At 38.8% G+C, this 26,639-nt stretch overlaps 1 protein-coding gene across 5 annotated transcripts in view; it reads left to right on the forward strand.

Moving 5' to 3' along the window:
* Positions 1–26,639, forward strand: part of GRIA3 (glutamate ionotropic receptor AMPA type subunit 3) — a 185,284-nt gene that overhangs the window by 32,387 nt on the left and 126,258 nt on the right. For all 5 annotated transcript variants that reach the window (XR_010919702.1, XM_067548186.1, XM_067548185.1 and 2 more), the window contains one exon: positions 5,271–5,510. Coding sequence is in view for 4 of the 5 variants with exons in the window: in XM_067548186.1 (XP_067404287.1) it covers positions 5,271–5,510 (240 nt within the window). In the remaining variant the exon portion in view is untranslated. The remainder of the gene's footprint in view (positions 1–5,270; positions 5,511–26,639) is intronic.

Genomic DNA, 26,639 nt, shown 5'->3' on the forward strand with positions numbered 1-26,639 from the left:
TCCCCGCTTGAGCATCCACACTGCACTGTAAACCTGAGCTTACAATTGCTGGGCTCAAGTCTCACAGCCATGCTAATGAGTTCATACTGCACTATGCAGACCTTCTGACTGAGGTCTGTAACTTGAGCTGTATCCACAGTGCAAAATGACAGAGGTTGGACCCGCATCAGAGCAGGACTCTGGCTCTGCCTCACTCCCTTAGCACGGTCCTAGGAAATGGATCCTGAGTGCTTGCTGACCTGAGTTAGACTGATTTGTTTATGGACAGAAAGGAGGGTTGGGCTTAACCCTGAGTCAGAACCCAGGCTTAGTATGCAGTGTAGACTTATCCTTTGTGTTCTTGGCTGATATGTTTGTTAACCCTACAGACATTTTCTTCCCTTGACAGGAACCACTTCAAACCCATATGACCTTAAAGTTTTTCATCTTCTCTTGACATACTTAAGGATTCATCTGTTTCTGCCACCTCATCCCTTATGCAATATGAGTGGAGATAAATGGCTGTTAATGTCTTACCCTGTTAGCAGGGTATCTTAACTCTTCTTTTATTAGGCTGCCTCCCTGTACTTACCTCATGCCAAAATGTCTCACATCTTCCCTAACTTTGTCTATTATTGCTACCAGATGTGCTTGAGTGTGAACAAAAGAAATGGGAATGGTGGGCTTATCTGTTGCAGAGGACAAACATAGATGGTTATGGTTTATCTAGAACAGCTGCCACGGGTTTATCTAGTACAGCTTTATCTGTGTCTCTTCACAGCATAGCTGTTGCAACACATGTCGTATTACACTTTGTCTTCTCTCCTATGACAATCATTGTACTACTTATGCCTGTACTGTTTTCAGGCCTAATACATTCTAATTGTACAGAAGGTACTGGTAGATCATTTTTTGTAGGGGCATATGTAGTCATAAGGAATAAGAAGTGTGTTGGGAAAGCTAGGGGCCACCAGCAAGGTAATGGGGTCTCTATATTGAAATGAATAGGCAACGCACTGGCAGAAATCTGTGGATCAGCCTTATCTCCGTGTGTGTAGAGTTAAATACTTTGTTGAAATACATGTGGCTGTTTTGCTATAAGAAATATGGGTTCCATTCCTTGTATTTTCAAAGCATCCCCAGCCTTTCCATATGACTAATAGTGTTGATTCATTTGTTACTGTTATAAAAATTGCTTTCTAAATTAGATTTAAAGCATCCTCCTTCCTCTTTGGGGGGGGGGGGGGCGGGGGCTCACATACCAAATAATGTCCAATACTTCATCTCCTTGTCAGATGAATAACCCATTTTGCTGTTAATATACTAAAATAAAATTATTAATGTTTCTTTTGCTATATTAGAATTAATGATTCTATTTCAATGAGTAAAGAGGGAAAACAGTTCTTGGAATCAATAATTACTGATGTGATGAGCATGCTGCTGACCTTGCTTCTTAGAAAAAAATTGCATGGACTTTTGTGGCAACAAAATTGCTTATTTATGTGTTTGACCATTTCTGTGTTTGACCGTTGCTGTACTTCAAGTACAGAAAAGCAAACATAAGTCAATTTTTGCTGAACTATCAAAAATAGTAATGAAAACTGCTCCCGCGTTCAGTGGAAAAGTTGTATGTGGAAGGAAAATAGAATTGGATGTTTAGTTTGCTATGGTACCTGCCTTTAAATGCAACGTATTGATTAATGGTATTAGAATGGTAAGGAAATTAAAATTCACTTAAAGACGTATTTGTTGGAAAACAAGCTACAGAATGTCCGTGGATAGGCAAAACACCCTAATGAAAAAGACAGTTTTATGCTAAAATCATAACAGAATTAGGAGTTCAAATGAGCACTAAGGATAAGAAACTGGCCCTTTATCTTCCCCTAATAAAAATAAAGGTTTATTTGCCCTTTAAATGGGCCAGTAAAATCAAATTGGCACCCTACTGTGTGTGCTGAATAGGTAATCAGAAGTTTTAAAGGGTAAAGAAAGAATCAGGGGAGTTTAAGAGATGAAGATATTCTAAAGTAATGTAGCTTATCAAGTCAATCTATAAAGTATTAAATATGTAGAGAGGGGGCTCTCAGCTCCCCACACTGCCCCTCCTGGTGTTCCTGTTGAGGGTGCACACCACTGACCCAGTGTGGACATCAGCCACCACAATAATTAATGCGGTGGCTGTAAGTCAACCTAACATTGGTCGACTTATCTTTGTAGCGTAGACAAGGTCAGAGAGGCTTTCGTGATTTTGAATGTTAGCATTTGTGGTAGAAATAAATGCTTTGGTATAGCACTTTGGAAAGCCATATATCTTCATGTAGAAGACATGGCTTCTTTTAAATGTAATCGCTGTCCCTGGTATCTTGCCAGATAAAATGTGTGGTTACTAGGCAAGGGGGGTGATAGGGATGACTGAAATATTTTGGTTGAAACTTGTTTTTGACTAAAAGAAATTTTTCATGAAAAATGTCTGCTTTACATGGAAGATTTTGATTTTTTTTTTCACTGAAAAAAACCCAAAATATTTAATCCAAAATGCAAAATATTTTGATTTAGAAATGCTGCAGTGATGCCTTGTGGGAGTTTTAGTTTGGTTGCCTCATGTCCCTGTTCTGCTCTATGAGCCAGGCTCCCTGGCCAGAGTGTATCTCTTATGATGTACTGCTTTGACTCTTCAACAGGAGAGACCATGATGCATCATAGGATATGCAATTTGACCAGGTTACCTGGCACATAGAGTTCAGTTGTCACAGGAGTCCCAGGCACTGCAAGTCCCATGCAGGGCCCCCACATGGGGTGGGGGGAAGCGTACACTTTACCGGGGCCTGAAGGCTCTGGGTGGCCTGGCCCAGGCTGCAACCCCCATTACCACAAGGAAAAAATTTTTCATGGCTCATGAGATTGTATGTATGGGATGAGGGATTGTGGTATGTGTGGGGAGGGGACCTGTGTTACAAGTTTGTACTGGGCCCAAAAAAAATTATGCTTGGGCCCTGCTCCCATGAGGCGCCAGAGCAGCATTTGCAACTCCAAATATTTCAGGATGTGGCCAAAATTTTTCAGTATTCATATTTCTGCTAAAAAATCAACATTTTCATGGAAAACATGGATGAAACTAATTTTTTTTAATGTTTTGTCAAATTTTCCATGAAAATAAATTTTGAGCAGCTCAATTAGCTACTAAACCCTGGCAGTTGCTAAATAAAACCTGTAGTTACAAGTCCCAAAAGTGCATGCACAAAAGTATGCGCACATCTGTGTATCTCCAGTTTAAGCATGCAAATACACAATTGGTATGTGCACATCCAGACAGACCAGCAGCAGAAAAACCAAAATTACTAAGGTAATTGCTGGGAGAGCTTTCCAGTTCCCTCTGCCATTCAAGGGAAGGATATTTTCCACAGCCCAGCATCGGGATCCAGCATTTGTTTTCAAAGATGATGGAGAGATTGATAGATTATTACTATGTGGGAGGATAAATTGCATCTCACCTTTATTTTGTTTAACTTAAAAATGTGCTCTGCCAAACCCAGGTCAGTAGTAATAGAAAGTTGGTACCACTGATGGCTATTCTGTGCCATGTCAAATGAGCTACTGGCCTCAGTCCACTTCCTAGCAGATAAGTGTCCACATCTCACATCCAATATCATCTTAACTGACACCAAATAACATGCCCCTGGGCAGTCTTAGCAGAGAACTCAACAGCTGAATGGTCTTGGCTGTGGAGGATCATCAGAATAGGGTTTTCCCACCTTATTTTGAGACAGATGCAGAAAAAACATTGGCCCAGAGGCCTCTATTTATGTGTCTCTCTCTCATCTGCCTGGTTGCAGAGATCACCAGCTTCCACTGGCCGTGAGGAATGGTCCAGCTCTAGTATGAGAGTTTAGCTCATTTAAGGTGAAGGTGGGGCATGCAGATGGGGTCATGTGTGGAGAACGGCCGTATGGCTGCCTGTGCTATGGCTGCTCAGATGATAAAGGCAGGACACAACCTTCTGAGATGTCAGCTCGGCACCTTCCATGAGCACCAACTTCGCTAAAGTGTTCTTCTAATGTTCAGTGTTGGCGATGTGTTTTGTTTTGTTTTACCTTTTTTTAAGCAATCAAACAGCTTAATAAAAAAGTCTTTGTAAAAATGAATGCACTTCTTCACAACCTCACCTGCCCCCACTAATCCACCTTCCTGTTCAAACAGCCACTTTTTATTGCTAAACAGCTTGCCAGAGGAAAATGTGCCCTTTGTTCCTTACATGTGACTTACCACCACCACCTGAAAAGCAATTTCACCTCCCTGAGACCCAGGTTTCCTACACCAGAAACTTGTTGATGGTCTGATGTCTCATAACCCTGGAGTGTGAAACTGGAATTTTATGCCTGTGGCAAGGGGAGATTATGGGATTTCCAAAAGGAGAAACAGCATGTACTGATTGGCTCCCCTTAGTTGTGGGATGGGGGCTGTTAGGCCATCTGGCTTTCCCCTGAAGATACTGGGAGTAAAGAATCTCTGTCCCACGGTCATTAGCCACTTCTGCTGAAATGAATCTCTATAGCCACACATTAGTATTAATTAGTATCACTCCTTTATTTTGTTACTTTCTCAGAGCAGCCAAATTAGTTGTTGGTAAAATTCTGATTAGAAACGTAGAGCTCAATCCTATGAGGTGCTGAGCGTTCCAGACTCCCATCAGCTCTGCTAGAAGATGAAGGAGCTCAGCAGTTTGTAAGTGGGTTTGAGACCAAGACCGGACTGGTTCTGAAATGTTTACTTAGAATGAACTGCATAAATGTGAGCCAAGGCAATAAAAGGGTCATTAGATGTACAGGATTTATTGCCCAGCTCTAATATAATGGTTGGGAAATCTCACAACTGTCTTGTCATTGGTTAATTTTGCCAACATAAATAATTTAAAAAAAAAAACCCAACATCTCTGCTCTTTAGAGGATTAATTTCATGTGTATGACATAATGTTGGGAAATACAGCTGCCAAGTATTCAGTATAGCTCCGAGGTAACGGTATCTTGAATCCTCCTCTCCATGATAGTCCTTTGAGGTTGAGATTAGCTGGGATGTTTGCGTTGACAATCTCTACATTAAACATTGGGGGGGCTGAAGGCAAGTGGACTCAGTGCATGGGGCTCTCCACTCTGGAATTTGCTGCTTTCCTTTGGCTGACACTGAACACTTAGCAACACAAACTGCAGTTTTCCTCTCTCCCCCGCCCCCATTAATTATGTAACACTGCTTCATGGTGGTTTCATATTGTAACAGCTCTGTCTTTTGTTTGTTAGTTTGTTCACAGTTTTCTAGGGGAGTTTATGCCATCTTTGGATTCTACGACCAGATGTCCATGAACACACTGACATCATTTTGTGGCGCTCTGCACACGTCCTTCGTCACACCCAGCTTCCCAACAGATGCAGATGTGCAGTTTGTCATTCAGATGCGGCCAGCGTTAAAAGGAGCCATCCTCAGCCTTCTGACTCATTACAAATGGGAAAAGTTTGTATACCTCTACGATACAGAAAGAGGTAAGAACCATCATTTTAGGAGGCTTTCTATTGGCTAACATGTTGGAAATATTAATGAAACCAGTGTTGTGCAATGCATCCATTGTCTCTTTTCAACACAAATCATTCTTTCTGATTGATGGTCCTAGAAAACAAAAGGTTCAAATATGTTTGCTGGAGGAATAATTTAGTGCTGTAAGCCTCAGTTTTGGATTACCTGCTTTTCCTGGAACCAGAGTTAAAATCCTGGCAGGTTGCTGAGTCTTTCCAATGTAGATAAAGTAAACACCATGCAATTTATTGTTATAAAGACCTTCTACTTTGCACTGAGGATCCCATAGTGCTTTTCATAATTGTGTTCCTATGCCCTGAAATTGAACAAAGTAAATTCATGCTGTTACGCAACGTGCAGTGTCCCACTTGGCCACCAGCCTACACCCCAGAGGTGGCTGCATTTCAGTGCTGTGATAAGCATGTAAGTAATGAAATGTTTTGAGGTTCTTTGGGATGAAAAGTACTTCATAGATGTGTAGCATAGAGAGTCAGTGAGAGACTGGACATTTATATGGATAACAAGAATATCTGGAGTTATGGTAACTAATACTAAAAATTAAAATGGAAGGAATATTAAACCCTTCAGGGCTTAAATGGATCTTTAACTATTAGGGATTAGAATGAGATTTTTCTGGGGGGCTGATTATCCCACATCTGGCTGCCGTAGGGGTTTCTCTGAAACATCTGGTGCCGGTCATTGACAAGGGATTGAATTAAATGGGCCACAGGTCTGACCCAGTATGGGAATTCCTATGTAACATTTTATTGTAATGAACTAGTCATGTGTATGTGTACTGCTGCCCTCCTTTGGATAGATTCAGAACAGGTAACTCTGGACCTGAGGCCCTCTTTGGCTTATGGGGATTCTCCTTCAGTTTAAATAGTAGGGCATGTCACTTTTGACCAAAAGGATCTAGGTTCCATCCTTGCTGTTGCTATGAAGTTCTGCGGAGCTTGGCTTACAGCATAGAAAGAAGAGTCAAGTCCCAAGAGGTCACATTTGACATGTTATTACTAAATGGGTTTGTGCAACGCTTTCATAATGTTTGGTGCAGCTAAAGATTGGATAGACATTTTGGGTAGACTAACATTTTAAAAACATGGGACTGAATGTGCAGAGAGAGATAAGAGAGCTGATAGATTTTAGGAAGCATATATCATGGTAAAGTTGAAATGTACTACTCAAGTATCTATGAGATCAAGTAGAAATATATGAAGACATCAAGAATTCTCTGCAGTTGAGAATGCTGGTAGTTTTGAAACCGTTGAGAACCACTGCACAAACTTGTGTGTGTCTGATTTAATCAGCGTATCAAACTAGCATGTTTTAGATGAAATTTTATGTGACCATAATGTCTTTTATCTAAGAACCAAAGGAATAATATCAACAAATGATAATTACAAAGTGGTATTTAATATTTCTGGGGTAGAGTGACCTGAAAAAATTGAACATGTTTTACTCAGGGAAGGAAACACATTATTGCTCCAAATTCATGATTAGTTATGGTTAAAAGTCAAAAGGTTTGGGGGTCCAGATTAGTTTGAAAAATCATTCATATGTGTGGAGGCTTCTCTAAAACATTTCTAAACTCTAGGGCTATGTCTCTAGGGCTATGAAAAGGTGTATTTTAACATGTCTGTTAACGTGTAAAATTCTAGTGTGTACAAGGCAAATTGTTGGTTTAACATGAGTTAGCTGGTCAAGGTGAGCTGTAGGGGAGTTTCTAAGGTTTACCTTGACCAGCAAACATACATTAAAACTACAACTTACCTTGTCTATGCAAACATTTTAAACACATGTTGAAAACACACATTTTTCCTAGTGAATACAAGGCCTGGGAGGCTAAGTTGAGCTCTGCTCTCTCCCCCTGCAGTTGTCATATTGGTTCCAGTCCTCTGCCTCTTCATTCACATCATGTTAATTGATCCTTACAATTGTTTTTGAAGATCCCAGCAGTCCTGGCTAGTGTGGATTTCATATTTCATGTACCTTGGGGGTACACACATGAAAGCATGTGGGAAATTTGAATTCAGTGACAGCGAAGGGCCAGTGAGGAGCCTACGGGAATTATTGGAGTATAAGGAAGACTCTGTGTCTTCAGGAAGCCTCTGTGGATGAAAGAGATGTCAGTACGTATTGTAAGATTGTTGGGATGGCAGAGTAGATAAAGAGAAATCCTTATCTGTGAATCTGGCCCTGGGGAAAGGTTTCGGTTGGTCCTGGTGTGTGGAGAGGGGATGAGACCGGAGGCTGGGATTGTTTATCATGAGCCTACTTTCTTTGCCTTCCTTTACATAGGTCCTCAGCCACCCTTGTTAGATAAATTATCAACTTTATGTTAAAACATGAACTTAAAACACTTTGATCCTGTATGTTTAGTCTGGTGAAAACCACTTCAGTGTTTGTATCACTGTTATTGACATTCCAATTACTGTATTTAAAAAAAAAATCAGAGGTAATTAGAAGCTGACATTAAATCCTATCGTCTGATGAGCAGTAATCCTGGCTGATAACATCTGAAATATTTGGCAATTTCAGAAGCCTGGCTAATCTATTGTGATGGGTCTTCAAATAAGAGAGCATCTCAAGAGCCTGAACAATAATAATGGTGAATGGCTGCTTGCACCGGAGAGCGAATAAAAAACTTACACATGCCTGTGTTGAGATGCCATTGAAAATGAAAACGCTGGAGCTGTCGTACTTTTTCATAATTTATACCATAGATCGTCAACTGCTTTGGGGCATAAATACTATAGAGAGAAAATGTTGAGCAATTTGCTGTCAGTTACTGAAATAAATTATCATTTAAATACCTCCTCTCTATAAAGGTTATTATCTTACTGGCTTGTTCATAGAATTGGACTCTCTGTGAGAAATCACAAAACATTAAGCTACTCCTTCATATGTTTAATATTAGTTACTGAGCAAATTGTTCTTGCAGGTGGTTTTACTGCATTCTGCTGAAGCAAGACACTGCCAGCTATTCAATTCTGCATTTACTATTAATAAATACTGTAGCATATTACATATGTCAGACAAAACTGAAGAAACCTGCCTGTGGTTTTATGTCATTTACTCAACTACTTCAAGCTAAGCCTATGAGACTCAGCTTTCCTATAAAACTGTTTTCATTAAGCAGTGATTTTTTTTCTTCTTCTACACCACACAGTATAATCATATGGTTAACCCTTTGACATCAGTAGATCTAACATCTTGATTTCATGTCTCTTTTGATGCAGAGAATAAAGATAAATCCCAAACAGAAAGAGTAAAGTTGAGAAATACAATAAAAAAGACAGACAATAATGCTTCTAATTCTGCAAGTAATTGTGTGTGCATTTTATAGCATTTAGACACCTAATTACCTTATTTTCTGGGGGCTATTTGGTGACTAAGTGCTATAAATTGCACCCAAAAATATTTACATAATAGCAGGTGTAAAATATGATGCCATTTCTCAAAAGTGGGGCTATGCTGCCATGTCAGAAAAAAAAAATCTATCAGGCCAAGGCTCCTGAAATCCTGCAACAGAAATGAGAACATTTTAAAATCTATCTCAGAGTTGATATTGTTTGTTTTGACTTATACCTCAGAAAATCCCTTAAATGTGAATGACATATAAACTCACATCTTCTCCCCCTAACCGTTGAAAAAACAAATTATGCTTTGTGGAAGTTATGGTACATTAGGAAAAGTCTCAGGAAAAAAAAGACAACCAACAATATATAGCAAAGGAAATGTGTCAGATTATTTGCTCTATGCCACATACCTTATTTCCAGCAAAGGGAGAAAAGGCAGGATTGATTTCTGTTTGGATTACTCAAATCAGTAAATTGATGCTGTCAGTTGCTGTCCTGCTTTTATATTGTGCACAAAATATCTGATTAATTGGATGGTGCTAAATGCCTCAGTAGGCTTCTCTGCAGTAGAAGTAAAGCTAATTAAGATCATGTCAGGATGAAATGGTGACAGGGTTACAGGCAGAAAGCCATTCTGAACTCGGATAGCGCTCATCAAGAAAACCACCTTTCATGTATTTCGTGCTGAGGATTATTTTTCATTCTAAAGCTCATGTTTGTTTCCAGTCTTGAGGCCTACTTCTCCTCTCAGTTACACTGGTATAAACTGGTAGTTACTCCATTGAAGTCAGTTGAGCTTACACTGGTTTTACACCAGTGTAAGTGAAAGACGATTCAGGCCTTTTCTTTAATTATACAGTTAGTATTATGGATTGTATTACTGAAGCTTTTGTTTAATCTGAATTTTTAATATGCTTCTTAACTTTTAATTTGTTTTGTCTCAGAATCACTTTTTTGTATAGTTGATATGCTCTCTGACAACCTCCAAATTATACATCAAATTTTGACCTAAGTTCTCACCAGATTTGACATTTAGCTATGTAAAAATATATTTTTTAACACAGAGATGGAGCAATCAAAAATTACCATAAACCTTTTTTGGCACAAATACATTTATTTATATAATGCAACTTACTCAAAATCAAATCATACAGAATTACCTGTGTACAGGTGGATGTATCCCTCTCTCCCTTCTTATGACGTCACTTGTCAACTTAGAATGTAAGCTTTTTGGGGCAGGGACTGTCTCTTCCTTTGTTTGTATAGTGACTTGTAGTACAATGGGGCTGCAACCCTGATTGAGGTGCTGGGATGTTAATAAAATATCTGGTCATGCTCAGTGGATGTATACCCATTTACACTAAATCTGAATTTCACCCATTTGCTGTTTTAAGATCCAATTTCTGAAGTTATTAATATAATTAGGTATCTGTGGATAGAATGGCTTGATAAACAAAAGCTACTCAATAGCTGTCGTCTCACACATTTTTTTAAAGGTTGGTAGTGGATTTGGTCATGGCTGGATGAAAGCTCAAGCACTATAGTCCTGTGCCTAGGGCCACAGCTCCTGGAGCCACATGAGATCAGAATCTCTGCTTTCATTTAAAAAATAATTGTTTCTAACCTTCAACGATTCAAAGAAAAGTTTCAAAACGTGAAACGAGTGCAAGTGATGCCTGAATCTGCAGACAGCCTGAAACAATGGCTCCAAGAGATCTGACCTCTCTCGTTCGTCTTAACTCTGAAACCTGATCTCACCCCAAAGGTGGGTGGAGCCAAGTCGGGAGAAAGGCCAGAGCACAGAGGTGGAGCCAAGGCAGGCCCATGTGAGCTATGTCTAGGGCCATGGATTTTCTTAATTTGATCTTGGATGATGACTTGAGTTCTGATTCATTACTTCTGCAGATGGCCAAGAGGAGCTCTTCTGTATACTACTGCGTTTACACAGTGAGGTTAGTTAGCTACACTCCATATTCACTGTCAAAGAACAAGTTGCTTTTGCAGTAGCTGTTCTTGGAGTAGGAGGAGGAGGAGAGTTTAGGACTGCTAAAGTGAGAAGACTGCAGGAAGCAGGCTCATTGCAGATCATACTTAATTGGCCATACACAAATGTCTTCATAATGGAAAGCATGCACATTGCTGCCATAAAAACCTGCAGGTGATTGACTATGTACACATCGCAATGTAGCCAACTCAGACTGCCCAAACCAAGATGGGGTGAGCCAGTGTTCAGCAATAAGATGGTCAAATGCTAGTAGATACAAAATGAGCTTATGTATAGGAACATCACACTGAGGATCTGTTTAGATGAGATCATTGTGGTGGCTGTTGGGAAGGAGGTCTCAGCAGAGACACTTTTGCAGTATGACGTGTGGGGAAACAGACATGCACATTGTATTACTGTAGAGCAGAGGAAGGATTTTGTATTTCCATTTTTGTACTCAGGCTTCAGGAACAAAACAGCACCATAGAAAAGCAGGATGTTAGCGGATCATTGGTGACTCTGTCTAGTCTCCTCTGCAGGACAAGGAAAATGCTAACGCACGATGTTGGCATAACACAGGTGCACCTGCTGCTATCTCTCTCACATATTTAGAACAATATAGCTCAATGATCAACTATCATAATGACTCATGAAAGTTCCTATGATCTGGACAATGGGAATGATCATCGTAACTCCCCAGGGTGAAGACCAGTACAATCGTAGCAATGCCACTGCTAACTTGTACCATTAGGACAGAGAATGTGACACCTGTGACAGTCAGGCTGTGGCAGAGAAGTTGGCATAGAATTTTGCCATTAATTTGGGGTGCCATGGTTCTGATACATATATTGACGACTGTTCCTAGATATGGATAGTGTCCTTCATCTTTCTGGTAAGAATTCACACCGCTAAACTCACTTAAGTACCTGAACCTTTATGTATATATACACATATCTCCCCAATACAGTTGGGCAGGCAATAGATTTTGAGATTTTAAAATAATTTCCCATCCTGAATTGGGACAAAAGGTAAAATCTCAAATATCCGTGAACTGAAAAATCTGAAGGACAAAATGGTAAGTCTAGGTTTTTTTCACTGATTTTGAAATGTTTTTTTTTATTATTTCAATCCTTTAAAAATATTTTAATATAATCAGCTCAAATTTCCAAACAAAAATTGTTTTGAAGTGGAAAACTGGAATTTTTCATTTTGAAAATGTCAGAACAAAACATTTTGACAATTTAAAAAACTATTTAAAAATATTGCAAGTCAAGAAATCTGTTGAAACAGACCCTTTCCACAAAAATGTTTCTGTTTCAATGAATCTCGTTTTCTAACAAAAATAAAAAGCATTCTAGCAAAAAATTTCCAACCAGCTCAAACTGCTAGACAATGCGTAACACATGGAACTAACACAGTGGCCCTTAGCCTCTGAAAACCTGGATTCAAATACTAATAATGTCAAGAAGAAAAGTGAATATGATGGTTCTGTGTGGAGATAGGAACTGTTTGAGTCTTGGCATAAAACAAGTGGAAGAAATAATCCAAGACAGAATCACTAAATCCTTCATACACGCATGCTGAGGTGTGTGCAAAAATTTCCCCTGCAGCTAAATAGCTAATATCTTAAACCCTGTGGATGACTACACACTACCATATAACCTTTTTCCATCTAAGGCCATAAACAATACTCTCTTTTATATCAGAGAAGAAAACTAATGGCACTGGTTGAATTGTCAAGGGAATTCACAACAGTTGCAGGAACTGGTGAATTTCCAGGCATCAAAGAACAACTCTGCTGTTTGTTTCATCAGAGTGGCCTCTCTCCAAGGCCTTGGATGTTATTCCTCCAACCAAAATACTGGCCTGAATGTATTACATGTGGGAATAACAACACTGGCCAGTATATTAATCACAGGAATGTTTCCATTTTAAAATGTCACTACTTATAGGTTGCAAATATGTTCTCGTCTTCTTTCATTCTTGTCACATTGCCTATATGCGTAAGGTTGATGCAATGTGTTTTGCTTACACTTTCAAGATTCCTAAAGGATTAAGATGCTCTACGTCAGTGGCTCTCAACCATTCTAGACTACTGTCCCCCTTTCAGGAGTCTCATTTGTCTTGCGTACCCCCAAGTTTCACCTCACTTAAAAACTACTTGCTTATAAAATCAGACATAAAAATACAAAAGTGTCACAGCACACAATTACTGAAAAATTGCTTACTTACTCATTTTACCATATAATTATAAAATAAATCAATTGGAATATAATTCCATAATACATTTCAGTGTATAGTATATAGGGAGTATAAACAAATCATTGTCTGTATGAAATTTTAGTTTTTACTGACTTGCTTAGTGCTTTTTCTGTAGCCTATTGTAAAACTAGGCAAATATCTAGATGAGTTGATGTATCCCCGGAAGTCCTCTGTGTACCCCCAGGGTACACATACCTCTGGTTGAGAACCACTGCTCTACATTGTCTTCTGGTAAATATCAGTTTGTGGAAAAGAATAATGGAACATACACCGTATGCTTGGAAAACTATAAAACATCTAGGCTCTATGACAAGAAAGAATTACTGCTAACCTTCTCTGATTCTTTTGGAGTTTTATGGCTCTACTGCTGGAGTATTTTGGATATCAGCCCAGAATATTGTGCGTGACATTAGGACATTCTGAATCTCTAGCATTTAGTAAGATGGCCCTCAGAATGGCTCATTTTCTCCTTTCACTTCAGTCTGCACAGAGTGGGAAAAAAGGAGAGGAAATCTTGGTGGGAAATAATGCTCAGGGAGTTGTGAGCAGAAGTTAGACCTCTGTGTGGATAATCCATAGAATAAGATGTTAGGATGGCTTGGAGATGATCCCCCCACAGCCAATATCTACAGTTTCAAGACCTACTGATGAGTTGGCAATTCAGCATACTGCAACTTGCAATTTTCCCATGTAATTTTGCCCCTCTTGCACATTTTCCCTGGAATTATCTTTTGTTGCTTACTGTCTCATAAAGAGCATAATTTGGTGTAAGAAACTGAAATGATTGTTTTCACACTTTGCTACAGTACAGAACATGGTGTAAAACCTCTGGTGTGAAATCTATTAATTAAAGTTAAAGAACAGTCACATTCCATGCAGCTAAGTGTAATAAGAAAATGATCAGTTTCTGTCTGATGGAATATTACAATGCCTAGAATTTGCCTGCAATGCCTACGGAAAGATGTGTTTGGTTTCAAGCAATTTTAGTCTACAGTAATTTCACCTGACTGAGGGGCAGATTATGACACCCTTATTCATTCTGAGTAGCCCCAATGACTTCAGCCAGGCTATGCACAGAGGAAGGTTCTGTTCAGTAAGAGTGCCAGAATCTTGCTCTAAGCTGACGTTCTGTGTTTCATAGGCCACAGGATAATTTTGTCTTTTCTGCCTGTGTGCCTGAGGTAATAATCTCCGTCTGAGCTATTACATCTAGCTTGTCATAATCACCCTTCATTTATTCTCTCTGTATTAGTCTTCTGGAAAGTCTCATGCTGACTCCTTTTAATATAAGTCTCTTTGGCACTCAGGTTCCTGGGAAAGCTCTTCTGATGCTGTCCAAAACAAATAGGGAATTCCCCAGCTAGACAATATATTGGCCCATTAAGGCTGGACTGAGAGCCTTAAGCAGTTTTCTCCTGGTGCTTCACATTAACTGCTATTTGATTAGCTAACCTCTGATAATCACTTAAACTTTTTCTCTAGGGTCAACCAAAGAAATGATCCAAACCCTTAACGGAAGGGACAGAACAACTTTGAAAGTCATCCAGCAAGGGATGTGTCGTATTGGCAGGAAAGGGTGCAGTTAGAGGCCAAGGCGTCCAGAATTCACTGGTGTTCTGTAGAGCAGCTTTGTGTATCTTTACACATTTTAGATACATGTGCTAGGTTCGGTTGCGTTTCAGATACCCAGGCAAAGTACCTGTGCATCCTCCGAGGCAGTTTAACCATGCACTGTCATGTCACTGCCAGTGACATTTTCCAACAAAGTTTCCAACAAACATGTGCATGACAGATCTGCACCCTGCCTCAGGGCGCTCCTCTGCATTAACAAATGCTCCAGTCTATTCATGAAGGGCAGCCACTGCAAGAATGTGGGCATAACCGAGCCCAGTGTTGCTGCTACACAGCTGTTCTGCATTAACATAACTTTTTTTTCTCCCATGCACAGCTAAGGGATGGATTGTGATAGCCTTGGTCATGTTGAATGGGACCTGAGTACACATAACTGCACAAGTGGTCCCGTTGAAGTCATGAGCAGAGCTGTGAGAATAATGGATTTTTGATATACAGTGATTTCCAAAAAAATCAGGAAAAAAACATTTGTTCCAGGTTAAACCAAAACGAGAATCTTTTGACATGTTCAGGGAACCAAAAACTTTTTAAAAAAATAGTTTCAGGTCAAACTAAATATTTTGTTCAACACAAAATGAAACATCGTCTCAATTTTGAGCCTTTTATAAGTTTTTTTAATTAAATTGAAGGAAATTTCTAAATAAAATTGTTTTGAATTAAAAAACTGAAACCTTCCATTTTGAAAAAGTCAAAACAAAACATTTTGATTTTTTTTAAAAATTTTTTCTCAAGCAATTTGACAATAAAGCAATAATTCTCAAAATGTATCTGCTGACCCAAATCTGCATTTTTTTGGTCAAAAAATAAAAGTTTTGAAGGAAAAATTTCATCCAGCTCGAATCATGAATAAGGAAGTCATAATCTGGCCCTATGTGTTTGGGTTTTTTCTTTTCCAAAATAATGTGGACTCTGCGTTTTTGAAAATGAGTTTGACAAAATATTCTGGGGTACAGACCACGAGTCGGGAAAAGACCTGGGAAAGTGAAATACAGACCCAGACCCACTCCATGCACTACTCAGCAGCCCTAACGCAAGCAATTGCAATTCTAGGGAGCATAAACTGATGTCCTGAATATGGTAAGGATGAGAAAATAATTCTGGCCCTGTATGCCCGTGATATAATTCTAAAGTCAGAGTGTTGTGTTTTCATAAACTGATTCTCGTTTAAATACATGCCACTTAAATATTTATCAATTTATGAATATGTTTGTTTTGATTTATTCTCGCTGAATAAGCCATAGCACATCTAATGTTTATATCGTATGTTTAAATAATTTAAGTAGAGGACTCTTTGTTCTTTGCTCTTATTATATTTGTATCAGCAGGGTTCAAAATAAAAAATACTCACATTTCCAGGAGAACTCTAAACTCAGATATTTCCCATTTAAGATAATCTGAAATGCCTCTATAGTAAACACCTGCCCTTTTTCTTTTCCTGAGGTGATTATGGCACTTTTGTTTTAAATAGTTCCTCTGAAAATTCAGAACTGTGAGTTTCCAATATCAAACATTCCCAAAAGCAAAAAAAAAGTGGTGCTCAAAATGAATAATGTCTTGACAACAAGCTGAACCTCTAGTACACAGACTGGATGGGGGTGGGGGGTGGAGGAGTGCTTTCTCTACTGGTGTTTCAGATACAGAATTTGCATGTATGTGAAGTCATAATGAACTTCTATGTGGAATAGGACTCAGAAAGTGCTTATTCATTTCACCTCTACAGTGGTTTCCCATAGAAATCTGGAAAAGCAATAATTTGAGTTTTAATACAAATAAAGCTCTACACAGTTTCACCATTAATATAAAGTAGATATCTTACCACTATTTGCACCACCCCCCCCCCCCCCCCCGGCTGTAGAGCCAACAGGAAGAAAGTGAATTGATGCAAACTAGTATATGACTGTAGCTGCTTCATTTCACATATCAAAGTTTGAGGCTTGATGCTATAAAAAGGAATAAAATGTAGGCTGAGAAATTCTGCTTCTCTTCCTGCGCTGAATGTGCCCTCTCCAGTACCTGTTGCAGTGGGCTGGAATCTTTCCATTGACAAAAGAAGTTGGATCAGGTCCAGCAGGCTTGCAGGGCTCTGTCTTGCAAGTTGCTAAGCAGTCTGGCCCCTGCTCAGGAGTCGAGAAAGCACTGAAGCACATGCTTAACTCTAATCATGTGAACAGTCCACTGACTTCAGAGGGACTGTGTGCATGCTTAAATGCTTTGGTTGGCCCCAGGTCGTCAGCACCTTGGAGGACCGAGTCCAGTATGAAGCAGGCACTTAACATGTATCAGCAAAGATAATATGTTCAGCTTTCTGTCAGCTATTAAAAATAATGTATATTTCATTGAAACTATACCATCTAGGTAAAAATTGGCTTCCCAAAAGATTTTGATTTTGTTAATGGTGTCCCTACATTTTTATGTGATTCTGAAGGGAAGAAATGAGTTGTCTTATTAAGATTTATTTTAAACTTGCATGCTATATCACTACAGTTTGCATATTGATTATTTGCTCTTCTCTGTCCACTCTCCTTCACTCAGGGGTTAATTTTCATCCTGGCCAAGGGTTATCAGTGGAGGACCACAAGGTTCTGTGGTACTGAAATGATCCCCTAAATAAGGACACTAATTGAGTTATTTCAGATACCACAGTTTGCAAATGCTGACTTCAAAACTATGTGTGTGTATTATACAATAGAGACAGACAGAAGGGCAGATCATCAGCTGGTGTCAATTGTCATGGCTCTATTAATAGACCTGTGAGGACTGACACCAGCTGAAGATCTGCCCCAGAGAAAATACATTATGATTTGATTTTAATGGAATGATTTTGGGATAGCCATAATGTTTGCAAGCGTTGATGCTACCAAATGAGTGCCAATAAAACTTTCGGACCCTTCAAGAATCATAGATTAAAAGGATTGCCTGAACTATGTCAAGAAATCAGATTGTTTTCTTTTGATAGAATGACTCCAGGCTCTCATTGCTTTCAGTTCAAATGAGTAGTGACACCTTCTTTTCTCACTCCAGTTTCAGCTAAAGTTCAAATCTCCCGTGATCCAGGAGTGCATACAGCACTAGATGAATGAAGGTTTTAGAATTGTAAAAACATTGCACTTATCTGATGACCTCAAAGCACCTAACAAAAAATAATGAATTAAGCTACACAATACCCTTGTGAGGCAGGCAAGTATTATTATCCCTGTTTTTCAGATGGAGAAACTGAGGCACAGATTGATTAAGTCCCTCATCTGCTGCCTTTTTAAATCAATGAAAAGACTCCCATTGAGATCAAGGCTTAAATGACTTGTCCAATGTCACACTGAAAGTCTGTGACAGGGCCATTAATTAACGGCCAGATCTTCACATTCCTAGCTCTGTTTTCAACACCAAAAATGCTTCTTCCCTTAAATTTTACTTTTCCATTTCCCTTATCTGGAAAACAAATGAGTCTCTTTGAAGGGACTCTTAATTGTTTACCAAACCGGCTTTGCATGTTCGGTAGTTATTTAAATTGTGTTTGCAATACAGTTTATACAGGGGACTCCAACAACTATGATTTCAGTGATTGCTTTTTTCACACAGGAATGTGTAAGTTCTGTGTGACTTTGTCCTTTTAGAGAGACAAGGTGCATGAGGTAATATCTTTTTGTTGGTAAGAGAGACAAGCTTTTGAAAAGAGAAGTTGGTCCAATAAGAGATTTTACGTCACCCAACTTGTCTCTCTAATATCCTGGGACCGACATGCCTACACCACTTTTGTCCTTTTAGATGCAGTTGAGTCTTTCAAACTTCAGACAATTGAATAAACTAGTTTCTCTCACCTGTTTAATTATCCGTGTCCTGTTTTCCAGAAATTATCGTTCTATTGAGCATAAAAATGACTCAGATGCTTTACAGAAAATAAATAAATAAATGTGAATGCAGACAAGACAAGCCTCACTCATCTAGGAGAGGGGGGAAGTGACCTCATATTGCATTAATTTTAAGACAGTTTTTAAAGCATTTTTCACTTATGAATATGGGTTTAACGCTGTGTTCTCAAGAGACATAGAAGATCTCATTTATCCTTTTTGTAATGTCTCCCTCATGCAGATTCATCAGCTTGACAGCATTGTGAATATGCATTTCTGGAGCTCTGTAACACTGTATGCTGCTATGGTACAAAGGAAGAATAAATACCACTACGAAGCAATTAGGTATTAATCTCTGAAGGGACAATATGAAAAGTTCCCTAAATGAGTATGATCCCTATAGTGTTTCACACTTAATCACTAATTTGGTCTGTACCACATACAGAGATTTTTCAGGGTCGTTCTTTGGCGACAACTAATACCCCAAAGAAAAATCATGGGGAGCGAAATTGTGACCTACATTTCACTTTCACATTCTCCTGATCCTAGACCCATTCATTGCAGGCCCTGTCGACCTGCACTGAGTTAAACAGTTCTGACGTATCCTGGTTGCTAATGTTTCCAACAGACCAAAACCGCAGCACAGTATAGATCAGCACAGTAGATAAACATCCAGCCAAGTCCCCTACACGGGGTTAGAGTAATGTGAGTAGCAGTTTGCCATCTCTACAACACCAGATCTGCCGGGATGGTTCTCCTGGGGCAAGATACACTCGCATTTTGGTCAGATTCCGCAGGCAGTACAGTTCAAAGCAGACACGCCACAGAATCTGGCTGTGCACAGGTAATGCAGCTGTGCTGATTCCAGCTGGTTGGGATTCATCCCTGGGAAGATGAGGTACTACTGCTAAGCTATCTATAGCTTGCTGGCCACATGTATAGTGGATACGTTCTATAGTAGCAGGCCACGTTAGTGGATATTTTCTAATTCAGAAGAGGTGAATAGTACAGTTCAGAAGCCAGAATTGAAACTAATGAAAACATGAACTCCAGCTCTGCTTGCTAACCCCAATGGGGTTGTCTTCTATTAGAATAATAAATTTGTGTTAAGCTATCAGCATTCCAATACTGCTTTGCTAGGATAAAACCATATCTGCCAGTAAAGGTTAACAGAAACCAAAGGATTGTTGTTAAGGATTCTTAGGAGTGTTGTCATTGAATGTCACAAAATCTTTAAAACGTCCTTTGTCATTGATAGAAATATCTCCAAGCTACACTGAACCCATGATAATATTGGTACACAGTGTAATATACATACTAGATGTGAGAATGTCACTGATACTTGTGCTATGTTCTATGCAAGTGTTTATTCAGTGTGGCTTGTTCTGCTGGCTATCAAGTCATTTTTCCTCTCTGTCTATAACCTAGAAGGCACGCAAAGAAGCAATGACTGATGGTTTGTGTGTGTTTTTTGCTACTATTCTAATATCTGCCCAACTGTTCTTGAGATGCTGTTTGTGCAGCCCAGGTTTTTAAAGGATTGGGCATACTCTGCTTCTTAACTGAACCGCATTGCCAATCTCCAAGGGCAGATACAAATTATGTTTGCTTCTGTTGCACTAGCACTTAGGTCTCTTGAGCATTTAAATGAGAATCCTTCCTAATTTGACAAATGGGGACCCAGACTTCGATGCTTTGCTCATCACTTTTACAGAACCTTGATCATATGTTTGAAAGTTATTCTGTATTTTCCTGTCTCCATCTATCATATTGCCTTGCTTGAATTTGGCTCCTTTCAGCCAAGTTCAGCCAAAATAACTTCTGTCTGTTCTTGTTTGGCCTGATAAAGTAATGTTTCACCGTTGAAAAACCTATTGAATTCCCTCTATGTTCTGTCCTTGGCATATGATGTAAAACAGTCCTAAAGACACCGGCCAGTGACCTATTCTTACACTGCCCTGCTCTCAGAGCCTCAGTTAGCTGAAAGCCTAATCAAAACCTTCCAAGGGCAATTTTAATGCTTTCTTGGTGATGCAGAGTTTAACCTCTCGTTCACAACTGCAATTGTGTAATGATAGTCTTGACTAGAGGAGAAAGTCTGTGACAATAATAATTGAAGAGTTTTCCAAAAAGTGCATTAGAATATTCTAAATGCCTTCTAAAATTGTCAGATAAATATAGCTATTATATACATTTTCCCAATGTCTTTCTTAGCTGACGAAAATCAGTGTTCCATGCAGGTCACTTCAAAGTCATGTGGTCGCCATCCTTTCAGCAAAACAACAGCTTCTTTGTGGCCTTATGGATTTACATTGTGTGCCCTTGGGTACTGTTGAGAGTAACGGTGTAATCCAGAGTTGGTAATGGGAGGTGTTTGCAAAAGCTACCAAGTGGTTGGAATTTAATGTGAGTGATGAGATTAATATCCAAGAGTACAGTTCTAATAAGTAAATGCATCCCATAACCTGAGATGATGGATAAAGCTATGATATAAACACCTTTCCTCTTTTAGATTAAACGTTCAACTTGCCGTTATATACTGTTGAGAAATATGAAGTAGACAAAAGAAACCATGGTTGTCACTCACCTATAAGAAATGTGAATCCATGGGCATGATTCCTGAACTTTTAAGTTGATGAGTTTAAGCAACAATTTCTGTCTAAAATCCTTTTAATTTAAATGTATTCATTTTGCCAACATTTTATCATACCGGATTACGCACTGACATAGCTGCCTGGAAGGCTTGGATAGCTAAAGTTACATATTGCTTCATCAAATAATGCAATTTACTGCAAAAGCATGTTTCTCATTAGTTTCTTTGCCCTACCAAGAGAGAGAGAAGAAAAGGAAAAGTCAGTCCTCTTGCATAGTATTTGGCTCAGCAAGATGAAACCTTCGATCTGAATACATCAGCGACAGTAATTGCTTGGTAGCAAGGATTGCTTTATTGCTTAATAGTAGCATTATCGATCAGCTATGTTTGTCCATGAACTGACAATGGTAACCTCAAATTAGATCAAGTTTTATTAAAGAAATAAAATCTAATTATGGTCTATGTCTGGTTGTAGACAAGTAGCAATGACCTGTGTGAAAGGATAATTATTGCAACAACATTTTTGCAGTGATTTCTTTACAAAAACAAAACCCTAAGTGAACTCTTTTGTTTTTGCTGCATGTATTACTTTCTTCAATTTATGAACCTATTTTCTGCCTCCTCCCTCTACATATGTAACTGGCAAATCCACATATTTTAATGAAATTGTAATAGGTGCCCTAGAGGGAGATAGATAAGGGGGAAAAATCTAAGTCTCTATCTGAGAGAAAAAGAGAGATTTCAGGGGAGTTATATGGGAGTGAAAAACAAGGATGCCTAAGTTATTGCAGCCTCAAGGCAGCAGTAATTTATGCACTGACGGTTTGAGGTTCATGCTCTGCTATTTAAAAAAAAAAAAAAAAAAAAAAAAAATTATAAAGAAACTGCCTCTGATACATTAGTGTATGTGTTTGTTTTAGAGATGCCATGCATCACAGAGATAGTCTGAATATAAACACTTGAAACACATACATCATTACATGGAAATTGTCCTATTTCAGAGAAAACTAATTATAGAAGGGACATTTATTTTCTCCAATTTTGTAAGAATTTGGGTGTCTGGAAGTATGCTGCAGTTCCAGTATTGTTTTCCAGATCCATTTTTATATCTCAAGATAAGAATTCATTTTATATTGAAATAAGTTAGTGAAGGTGGAACTGTGGTCCAGGAGAAAAAGAGAGAGGGTGTGTGTGTGTGTCTTGTCCCAGTTGTCCTCTGTGACATCATTTTGCTACTTTTGTTACACTTCTCCAAGAAAGCAACAAAATGAAGGCTAGTGGAATTCATTTGAATGTCCATTCTGGATTATAGGCGTCCATTGTATTACCAGCCCTAGAAAAGTCTAATTGTACATAATCCTCAATGACCTATAGAACCAGATAGGGCTTCTCTTTTAATGGGAACCATCTGTGTGGTACAGTAACACTTACAATTATACTTGTGCACCATTTTCTTCATGGGAAAAATCAAATCTGACCATACAGTTTTGCTTTTCCCATTTAGATGGCATGAATTTGCTTGTGGGCCTCACTTCTGTAGCTCAAGTTTGGTCCAGTGACAGAAACTGTGGCTTAGAAAGTTTGAAACAAAGAAAACTACCCTGAGTTTTCATTAAAAATATATATTGAGCTAAACATATTAACAACAAGTAGCTGTAGGCAGTTCTCATCTAGATTTAATTTAATTCATCTCTGTATTGACCTTCTTCAGAAACAGGCTACACTGGGCAGCACTTAGCATCATCATTGTCCAATTTACAATGAAATTGGGATGCTAGGGGCATCCTAGTAGCACTTTAGCATGTCTCCTATATACGTTCTATGTAAAATGGTAATGGTAGCAATAGTAATATTGTTCTGAAAACTCGGTTTTAAAAGCTATTTATTTTGCTAGCTATGTGCTTGGCTTCTGGAAAGTTCATTTGCATTTTTATGCAGATAACGTGTTTTGTGTGTCAGTGGCCTTTCTCTGAATATAGCCCTGGACTCATTTCAAAGATCTGTGGCGTATTAAAAGGTAGATCACAGGATTTTCAAATCACTGCTGAATACAAACCCAAAATAAATGATGTTACTTTAGCTCTGTTTAAAAAAAACAAACCAGAATGTGAGTCGGATCCTCAGCTGGTATGATTTTTCAGAATTACTTCAGAATTAGCCCCAATTGTATCAATCTAAAGATATTTAAATTCATTCTCGGAAGTATGGGTGCAACAACTATCACCTAAAACAACAGGATTTAGCAGCGAAAAACAAGCAAAAAACCAAGAAATCACTGTGTTCTGAGGGGCAATTATTTTATCCCATGCAATGCTGATCTTTTTGTGTGTGATAGATCAACAAAAATGCTGTTCTAGCTATTTAAATTGGACTTTTTAAGGCACTTTCTAAGGATGCATTTGTCAGACTTGAAATGCCGTTTTTTTGGCTTACAATAGTAAAGCTTCAATCTATTTTTTTTCCCCAATCTCTTCATGTAGAAAATGATTGCCCTTAATATGCCTTTGCAGAATGCCTTTTAGTGCTTTGCCTTCTCCTTCTATTCCAAGTCATAGTCTTGCTTCACCTCCTGTCTGCAGCTTTATACTTTACTTGGTGATAATGTAGTGATGCATTCCACCCTGGAAGTAACAAATGCATATTTTCTCTCCTACATTTTGTGACACCTTCAAATGATATGTCGGATATACATTCCCATTTGATACTGCATTTGCTCTTTTTTATGTTCTAGACAGTAAGTTTGGTACAGAAATGATGAATATTACAAGGAGAAAAATGATGCAGGGATTTAGAAAAAAGGAAAACTGTGAAAAGAATGAAACAATGCACAAGTTTTAGAAAGTTTCTCCCACTGCACTGAAATACTGTCATTACAATACCTTCTCCGGACCCTTCCTTCTTTCTATGTTTCTGAAGCAGATTCATTTTTGAAAGTACAGTATGTGAAATGCAGACCCCCACCACCACGTCTTCCATTATTACAAAATCTTCCTTTTTTGAGTGATAGTTTACATATATTTCTACTCTCTGCGCCTGATACTGTGCATCCCATGTTATTTTTGTTTCATTTTATAGGACTTTCAGTGTGGTTCTGGACAGAAAAAGTGTATATTTCCTTGAGAGATACTAAATTATTGGGGCAGGGCATACTGATAGGATGCACTATGGATACACCAAGTGTATACCTAACGTAACACACACAGCGTTTTTTTTTTTTTTCATTTGTTCTAAAACAGCCAACAGATACTCTTTCTGCCACTACAGCAAAAATATTGCTTGTTGCCAAAAAGAAACACAGTAGGATTTAATTCTGAGACGGCTAAGTGTGGAGATTATCAGTTTAATTATACTAATTCTACAGTGGGGCTTCCTTTTACTCGCTAGTATATTATTGGTCACACTTTATACTTAGGGTACATTTACACATAGTTTACAAAGGGTTAATAAATAATCATAAATAATTAATAGATGTTATAAGAATGTTACACATATGGGTAGTACGTATTAAAGATGGTCATAAGCAAATCCTCAGGAGTTATTTATTGATGGTTATAAGCCATCGTTATTAGCAACATATTGACCTTTTATTAAAACATCTATTAATCCTTTGTAAACCTTATTAATGTGCCAGTTACATAAAGTGTGACCATGTTATCTAGTCTTAATAAAATATAATTAACTCTGTTTATTGTGATAATTGTAAAGAAAATGTCATTGTAAGCTCTTCAGTTCAGAGTGCATTATCCTAAGTGTTTGGACAGCACCCCGCACAATGGGTCTCTTCTTTCAGGGTTTTTGGGCACTATCGTAATATAAATATTGATAATTCATCATCCCAGTGAGTTTTTTAATGTTTGAGTAAGTGAACAATGCTTTACAAAATTCAGTCATTCTCAGTGCGTCTCCTGGAATGTAGTGTACACTAGTGAGGTTCTATTATATATGTTATTTTTTGTTTACCTTGGGGCAGGTTATCATTCTTCAGATATCATCATCCCAAACATGCACGTCTTTGAAATGTAACTGGTTTGAGACCTACAGTCACAATCATATCAATACTCCAAAACCTTAATTCAAATTATTTGAGGCAGAGGGGCAAATTCTTAGTTTAGGAGCGAGCCCAAGTAACTGGGCTCTCTACCGTTAGGTTCCTCTCAGGTTTTAGAAGCAGCAGATCAGAAGTGGGTGAGTTAAGTGTGGATCATCCTCTTCTTGCTATCAGATTTCTTGCGTGTTGTCTCACTGGGCTTGATCAATCTGGCCTCCTTGCTGTTTTTGTATAACCTCACAGAGAGAAGAATCCTCTGGTTAGGGCCTGGGCACCAGGCAGTCCCAATGAAGCAAAGACATCTGTCCTTTTAAAACTAAGTTTTAGGGAGAGGGCTTGGGTTAAATTTCTCCCGGCTTCCACATTGTGAGCATGTTGTGTCCAAAAAGCATGTATCATTCCTATGCCAGGATAGCTGAAGTCCTTGCAGGTACCTCATTTAAGTCCTACTACAAAGCCAAGAGACTCATCCAAAGAGCGTTGAAGTCAATGACAGCCTTTCAAATGACTCCAGTGAGCTTTGAATCAGGTCCAAGTTTCCAGAAGCAGAAATCCTGAGGAACAAACCAAAGCCACCAGAGGTCCACAAAGCCAACTGAGAAGAGATTGTGATATCAAGGAAGTAAGCATTCTCACTTTTATGTGGGTGGAAGAGGAGGCTGCATTCTTCCACCAGTCATGGAGCAGTTTGCAAAGCACCACTGGGTTACTCTCTGTAGTCTAGCTACCAGCTGGGAAATTCAGCTAGCTGCCATAGCCCTGAGTCCAGGCTGCTGGTGGTCTTGGCAGGAAATCAAAATGTAAGCTAAAGCCAAAAATCTCCCTTTTCAAGTTAACAGTGATGCATATTCACTTGTATATGCTCTGCTCTAGGTCTCTGAATTTTATACATCAGGCTTTCATTTTTTTAATGGTGCCTGGGAGTTACTGTACACATGCAATCCCTTTGCTTTCTTAATTGGATTGGAGAATTTAGTTACTGCGACTTGCTTTGAAAATGCACATCAGAGGATGTTCCTGCTGTGGCCAGGGGTATAATTGCTGCTTATCAGCCTCACTCTAACACTCCTACAGTACCTATGTTAAATCCAGTCAGATTTGCTGACCAACCAGCAAGTCACTGTGTTTGCAGGAGAACAAGCCTGGCTGTGTTGGACAACCTCAGGCCAAATAAAAAAATGGGGGGGGGTTCCCCAGGGTATTCTATCCCAGGGAAACTAAGTTTATTATGTACATGGCATTTGGGATTGGGAGCATCTGAAATACTGAGCCTTTCATCAACATGTCACAGGGGTCCGGATGCACATTTCAGATATGGGCACCACAATTTCTTTTACTGCACAGTGGAAGGATTTGCAAACCCTATGTAGCG

Source organism: Emydura macquarii, unplaced genomic scaffold (genome assembly GCF_026122565.2).
Source record: "Emydura macquarii macquarii isolate MOO-44397 ecotype Brisbane River unplaced genomic scaffold, CSIRO-AGI_Emac_v2 contig_1253, whole genome shotgun sequence".
Taxonomy (NCBI): Eukaryota; Metazoa; Chordata; order Testudines; family Chelidae; genus Emydura; species Emydura macquarii.